This window comes from Oncorhynchus clarkii, chromosome 11, assembly GCF_045791955.1.
Source record: "Oncorhynchus clarkii lewisi isolate Uvic-CL-2024 chromosome 11, UVic_Ocla_1.0, whole genome shotgun sequence".
Taxonomy (NCBI): domain Eukaryota; kingdom Metazoa; phylum Chordata; class Actinopteri; order Salmoniformes; family Salmonidae; genus Oncorhynchus; species Oncorhynchus clarkii.
The window spans coordinates 7,652,043-7,659,649 of NC_092157.1; the positions used below are offsets into that span (position 1 = coordinate 7,652,043).

Consider the following 7,607-nt stretch of genomic DNA (forward strand, 5'->3'; position numbering starts at 1 on the left):
TCCCTCTTTCTGATATTCTGATGCCGAGTCGACACAGCAGCACAGGTGCTTAAAGCTTTTGATGTGGTCTTATCGGTGACATGGAGATATAGCACTTAAACTAAGCTGCGCATATTTTTTTATTTCCCTGATGAACATGCGCTGTTTACTTGCAGTATGCGGGGAGCAAGCAACGCAAGTTTTGAGCAGATCGCAAATTAAAGGGGGCTCTGAGCCGGGCACACAGGATTGTTGAACACCACGGGAGCTGGACGCTGGACAGTAATGAGGTTTGCAAAAGGTCACCGGAGGACGCAAAGGTCAAACACCAGCTGTCTCAACAGATAATGTGAAATTAACTGCTATTGTCACCAAATGCCCCATCCAACACAGCTAAAGGTGATGGAATTGTTTAGAGAGTCCGTTTAGAGAGAAGCACCATGATGAAGCCTAAACAGCATTGGTAGGAGGTCCAATCTAACTGACAATTGTCCGATTTCAGAGGGAAGAGTGTCATGCATGTTACTGACTGCATGGTGAGCACTACTATCACCAACGAGCTGACATAAGGACACGTAACGTGTGTTTACGTTAACTATTTCATATCTATGTATCTTGACGCTGTGCATCATTTATGACAGCGGTGATAGCATCAAATATTCTAGGGGAGGTAAACTGGGGATGTACAGATTCATCCCTCCTTATTTTACACACAACAGCTTCCCAGAAATGCACAGATCGCCTAGATGCTAAGCTTCTTATTGGTGTAAAAATAAATACATGTAATCCAAAAAAAATTGTCCAGCACCTTCAATCTGAGAAAGTGGTCTGCTCCTTTATCCGTGGGATTATATGCATCAAGCATATGGATTTCATTCTGATGCAAATACACCCGGCCTCGTTTAAGCTCCCACGTCACCGAAAGCATGTCAATCGTATTTCAAAAACGGACAAAAAAAAATCCTCTCTGCAGGTCAACATAACAATTGAGTTTTATTTCATAACATTCTTTAAAAAAGGACAATGGTTAAAACGTATGGGAACGGTTCCCTTTACGTGATCAAAATACAAGCGCTGTGAGCTGGGACTGTATTCATCATGTTTCCATCGACTCTCCGTCCACACAAAGGAATATCATAAGGTTTCAAACCAGCAGAATTATTCCATTCTAGTTAATAATTAAGTTCGTTTGTGGTAATCACAGGCTGACCGTATTCACAAATATATATATATTTTTTGTGTGCGTTTAATTAAACAATAATGGCATTTAGGATGAAGGAAATCAAGGTTCGTTTAACGTGTGAATGCACATTGTCAGCCACATAGCTGTTATGGAATGTACAATGATCGACATTAGGAATTTAGAAAGCATAGAAGAGGGGGGTCTAAGTCCTTGTTAGGGGGTTGTCTCACGATGTTCAATTGCATGGATAAAGTGTTGAACGAGAACTTTAGCTGCCCAGCTCTACACTTTAGTAGCAGTTCCAGCTCAATTTCGAGTTAAATTCATCAAACTGATAAAACGACTAGTCAGTTACATAAGACTTACTTGGTCAATGGCTGACAATTAGCTCACATTACTATCTAGGGGGTGTCCGAGTAACCTCTGAGCCACAATGTTACCAGCAATCCGTGTGTCAAGGAAATATTGGCTATTTTGAAAATCACCACGAGTGAGATGCAACATTTCGTTTAATTTGTCTTGCCAGTTCAGCTCCCAGTGAAGCTCGCACAATGAGTATGACTTTGAACATCCCCTCAAGATCAGTCACTAGCTAACGTTAGTTTTGCCGTTTAACTTTGTCAACGGCGTTAAAACCTTGTTTTACAACAAACAAAAAGCATGAGTGACGAGCAACCGCATACTGTAGCAACAACAACAAAAGACTAGCTAAAATAGGTTAATTATAACCAACTGTATAGCTATTACGGTGTCAAGTTCAACCAAACCCATCTCTTTCGATTGAAGAAGTATTTGCTAGTTAACTAAAGGGGAATCCTCCATCAAAATAGACAGCCGACCGGAGCAGTTTGTTTATTAACAGTGACTATTTAGCTACACCGACACAAACGCAAAACATAACCATTGCCTGGACATTTCTGCCATGGGGTTGTCATCGAACTCCTCGGTCAGTGTCCAGCACGAGAAATGAACGATTAAGACCAATAAACAAAACAAACACAAACAAATGTGAGGGATACAAACTAAAGTCTTTGCTCAACTGAGAAATAACAAGTTACTAGTTAAAAGTCAGTCAAAGCTCGAAAACATCATGTTTACAAATGACTTCGCGCATTGATCCTGGACTAAAGCCAAAGTCCTAAAAAAAAGAAGCTATTTTTCTCTCGCAAAAGACGATCCCCTCAACAATAAACATCGGCTCTGACAGCGCCGCTTTGCTCCGAGTCTGACCTGCGCCATCTTTGAGAAGTCTTTTTAGGCTGCCGCTTCTTGAAAACAAAGAGCAAACAACCGACGCCCCGAAATCAACTTCGTGTCCACAACCTATTAAAGTAAACATTTAAAAAAAAAATTAAAAATCCCAGACATAACCTCGCTCACTTACCATCATTTTCTTGAATCATAGTCCCAAATAACAGGACTATTAACACGAGAGAATAGGGTACTGCATCCATCGTAGTTGAGACTTACTCCAGACTGACTGTCTCAACTTCTCTCGCTAGTCCATGGTTGAGGGAAACCCGTCTGATTGGCTGGTACCGCTGGTACCAAACCCCGCCCAGACCAAGCAAGCCTTCTCGTGCCGATGTAAACATTTCCTGACAGTTCACATAATTATCCATTTGTTCATCTCAATTGTCAGTAGAAACCACTTTTTTTTTAAAGAAAGTCAGCCGTGTCAGCTGAAAAAAAAGGCAGCAAATTAAACTAAATTAACTGTTAACGCTGCAAGACAATGCTCCGCTGATTGCAAGGTGTAGCAGTGGTTTAAGGACTCACTCCATGGTGCTGAAAAGAAAGCTCTGCTGTTGGGACAGCTTTTATGTAGGCCTTAACAGTTTGTGGGCACCGTTTGTCACCGTTATAATGGAATGAATGTATTGTTTAGTATTGTGTTGTGGCTTTGCTGGCATGCATCTAAAACATTCTTATTTTTTTGCCTCACAAAGATTTACATGCTAAAATTGCCACTGAACTTTTACAAGCCTATTTACAGCTTGCTTGTCTTAATTGGCTAAATGCACTTACATTTGAGTCATTTAGCAGACGCTCTTATTCAGAGCAACTTGCAGTAGTGAGTGCATACACTTTCGTACTGGTCCCCCGTGGGTATCGAACCCACAACCCTAGCGTTGCAAGCCCCCCCTCCCCGAGGGGGAGGAATAATGGTCTGGGGCTGTTTTTCATGGTTCGGGCCCCTTAGTTCCAGTGAAGGAAAGTCTTAAAGCTAGAGAATACAATTACATTCTAGACAATTCTGTGCTTCCAACTTTGAGGCAACAGTTTGGGAAAGGCCCTTTCCTGTTTCAGCATGACAATGCTCCCGTGCACAAAGCGAGGTCCATACAGAAATGGTTTGTCAAGATCGGTGTAGAAGAACTTGACTGGTCTGCACAGAGCCCTGACCTTAACCCTATCGAACACCTTTGAGATTAATTGGAATGTCGATTGCGAGCCAGGACTAATAGCCCAACATAATTTTGCTATATGATTTACAATTTTAAGACCCTGTGAAGTATCAAAAAATAGATGTTAAAAAAATATTTGATAAAAACATATTTTTGGCCTTACTGCTATTAGCCCATACAAACACATGGAACAACAGATTCACAACATGGAATAACAGATAGTCCCCCCCCAAAAAAAAAAAATCTAAAGGAACTTGTTCTGAAGTGTCTGTCCTATATCTGATTTTTTGGGGGGGGGGGACATGTATTAAACCATTGTCATTATATCCTATTTTTAGGTCACATTGATATTTTCTATAGCAAATGAAGGAACAAGCAGCTTTGGCTTTATTTATTATTGCTCACAGTTTACACAAACTGAAGAAATGCAGAATTTACATAGTCAAACATTGCATAAAAAATAGCAAGAGAGAACACTTAGAATACAGAACATATGGCAAACATATTATAAGCACTTAGAATACAGAACACATGGCCAACATAGTACAAACACTTAGAATACAGAACACATGGCCAACATAGTACAAACACTTAGAATACAGAACACATGGCTAACATAGTACAAACACTTAGAATACAGAACACATGGCCAACATAATACAAACACTTAGAATACAGAACACATGGCCAACATAGTACAAACACTTAGAATACAGAACACATGGCTAACATAATACAAACACTTAGAATACAGAACACATGGCCAACATAGTACAAACACTTAGAATACAGAACACATGGCTAACATAATACAAACACTTAGAATACAGAACACGTGGCTAACATAATACAAACACTTAGAATACAGAACACATGGCCAACATAATACAAACACTTAGAATACAGAACACATGGCCAACATAATACAGACACTTAGAATACAGAACACATGGCCAACATAATACAAACACTTAGAATACAGAACACATGGCCAATATAATACAAACACTTAGAATACAGAACACATGGCCAACATAATACAAACACTTAGAATACAGAACGCATGGCCAACATAGTACAAACACTTAGAATACAGAACACATGGCCAACATAATACAAACACTTAGAATACAGAACACATGGCCAACATAATACAAACACTTAGAATACAGAACACATGGCCAACATAATACAGACACTTAGAATACAGAACACATGGCCAATATAATACAGACACTTAGAATACAGAACACATGGCCAACATAATACAAACACTTAGAATACAGAACACATGGCTAACATAATACAAACACTTAGAATACAGAACACATGGCCAACATAATACAAACACTTAGAATACAGAACACATGGCCAACATAATACAAACACTTAGAATACAGAACACATGGCCAACATAATACAAACACTTAGAATACAGAACACATGGCTAACATAATACAAACACTTAGAATACAGAACACATGGCTAACATAATACAAACACTTAGAATACAGAACACATGGCCAACATAATACAGACACTTAGAATACAGAACACATGGCCAATATAATACAAACACTTAATGGACTACAGTCTTCTCTTGATGGTCAAACTGTATTGTGTAAAAAATATGAATAGCCATAAATCATTTAGCAGACGCTAAATGATTTAAGAGCTACAGCGAGCTCTTTCGCCAATATTCTGGAATAATTTTCAGCACGAGACTGCTCCTGTAAAGACACAGTTTAAAGCAATGATGTCGCTCGTTCTTGTTGCGGCCGATTCCCTGATCCACCTCTACGCAGACGACACCATTCTGTATACTTCTGGCACCTTCCTTGGACACTGTGCTAACTAACCCCAAACGAGCTTCAATGCCATACAACACTCCTTCCGTGGCCTCCAACTGCTCTTCAACGCTAGTAAAACCAAACGCATGCTCTTCAACCGTTCGCTGCCTGCACCCGCCCGCCCGACTAGCATCACCACCCCGGACGGTTCCGACCTGGAATATGTGGACAACTATAAATACCTAGGTGTCTGGCTAGACTGTAAACTCTCCTTCCAGACTCATATTAAACATCTCCAATCCAAAATCAAATCTAGAATCGGCTTTCTATTTCACAAAACAAAGCCTCCTTCACTCACACCGCCAAACTTACCCTAGTAAAACTGACTATCCTACCGATCCTCGACTTCGGTGATGTCATCTACAAAATAGTTTCCAACACTCTACTCAGCAAACTGGATGCAGTCTATCACAGTGCCATCCGTTTTGTTACCAAATCATCTTGTACCACCCACCACTACGACCTGTATGCTCTAGTCGGCTGGCCCTCACTACATATTCGTAACTCTGTGTTTTTTGTCTGTGTCACACTGCTTTGCTTTATCTTGGCCAGGGTCGCAGTTGCAAATGAGAACTTGTTCTCAACTAGCCTACCTGGTTAAATAAAGGTGAAATATATATTTTTTTAAATAAATCCGTTCAGTTTCGATTCGTAACAAGTGCACTGATTGGTACATTGTTCAAACACTGGAGCTAAATTTGCAAAACGTACAATATGTTACGAATTAGCAAAACGTATGATATGTTACAAATTCCAATTTGTTGTGGCTAAATTTAGCTAGGTGGCTAGGTGGCTAATGCTAATGTTAGCTAGGCTAGGGGTTACATTTATGGGTTAATAAGGTTAGGGTTATGTTAGGAGTTAGATTAAAGGGCTAAGGATAGGGTCAGGGGAAGGGTTAATTACAATGGTTAAGGTTAGGTTTACACACACACTCACTCACGCACTCACTCACTCACTCACTCACTCACTCACTCACTCACTCACTCACTCACTCACTCACTCACTCACTCACTCACTCACTCACTCTGCCCTTCTGCTACCCTCAACAGGATAAAGTCCCTGACCTCCCCTCCCATACCTGTGGTTGGTGACAGAGATTGATGATGGTCCATTGTTTGATCTCCATCTGTGTAATTTCCTGAATATTCAGTTTGCACACTCTGCAGTCCCACCAAACCCCCACAGATGCATTAATGAGTCCCCTGAAGAAAAAAAAAACGAAGGGGGAACCAACGTGAAAACGTTGCTCTGTGGATATTGCGACAGCCGGCAGGCCAGTGTTTGCTCAACAGAGAGAGAGTAGAGTGGACTATGCCCCTCCTGGAGTCATCTACCCAGAAACAGCCCAGGCTCTGGTGGTGGTGATGGAGGAGTGCCAGCGCAGGCCGGGAATGGTTGGGTGTCCTTTATCTGTCATTCCTATTTTTGGTGGGGTGACCTGGTCCCCCAAAAAATCCCCTCTATACACCACCATTAGGATCTTGGCCACTGTGGCGTCTTGTCCCCTTAGGGACAGAGCAGAAGACTGAGGAGAGTTTACAGATGCTACGCTGTGTCAGACTAGCACGACAGCCCCCAGACAAGATGTTGACTTTTGACAATTGTGTCATTTCACTCTGGAGGGCGAGGCCCATTCCGATGGTCCTGAATATGTTTCCCCCTCCCACCTGGTCTTGTCTGTAAGGCGGAGCTTAAACCGTAAATCTGATCCGAGATCAGAACCAGGACATATGGTCAAATGATGTATAATTTGTCACTTTATATTTTTCAGTTGTTATTGTTCTGAAGTAGCTCCCTTCCAATACAGTTTTGCACCATTTTTGGGGTACAACTTATTTGCCAGGCAATGAGCTCGACTATCAAACTTACAGTAGCCTATGTTCAGCCAACCTGATTGGCTTAGAAATCTGGATGAGTAAAGGTTGCAGACGAAAACCTTGACGTTATGTCAAAGTGAAGACGGTATAATGTTCTAAATATCTCTTGTGACGTCTGAAACGATGGCAACTGACAATCAGTCCACTGAACCATCGTCATTTCCATCATGTATGTTCAACTCCCCCCCAAAAAACAGTCTGTTTCTGTTTCAATGTAAAGGATTTAAGTAGGGCAAGTGAAAAAAATATTTTATCTTCAGGGAGTGACTTGCTCTCGAGTGCACTTGTTCAGTGAATTACATAGTAC

General features: G+C 41.0%; 1 protein-coding gene across 1 annotated transcript in view; it reads right to left on the reverse strand.

Annotated features, from left to right (window-relative positions):
- Positions 1 to 6,657, reverse strand: part of LOC139420144 (TGF-beta receptor type-1-like) — a 91,003-nt gene extending 84,346 nt beyond the window's left edge. Inside the window, exon 1 of the mRNA XM_071169923.1 lies at positions 6,502 to 6,657. Within this exon, the coding sequence (XP_071026024.1) occupies positions 6,502 to 6,535 (34 nt within the window). The 5' untranslated portion in view covers positions 6,536 to 6,657. The remainder of the gene's footprint in view (positions 1 to 6,501) is intronic.
- Positions 6,658 to 7,607: the final 950 nt, after the last annotated feature.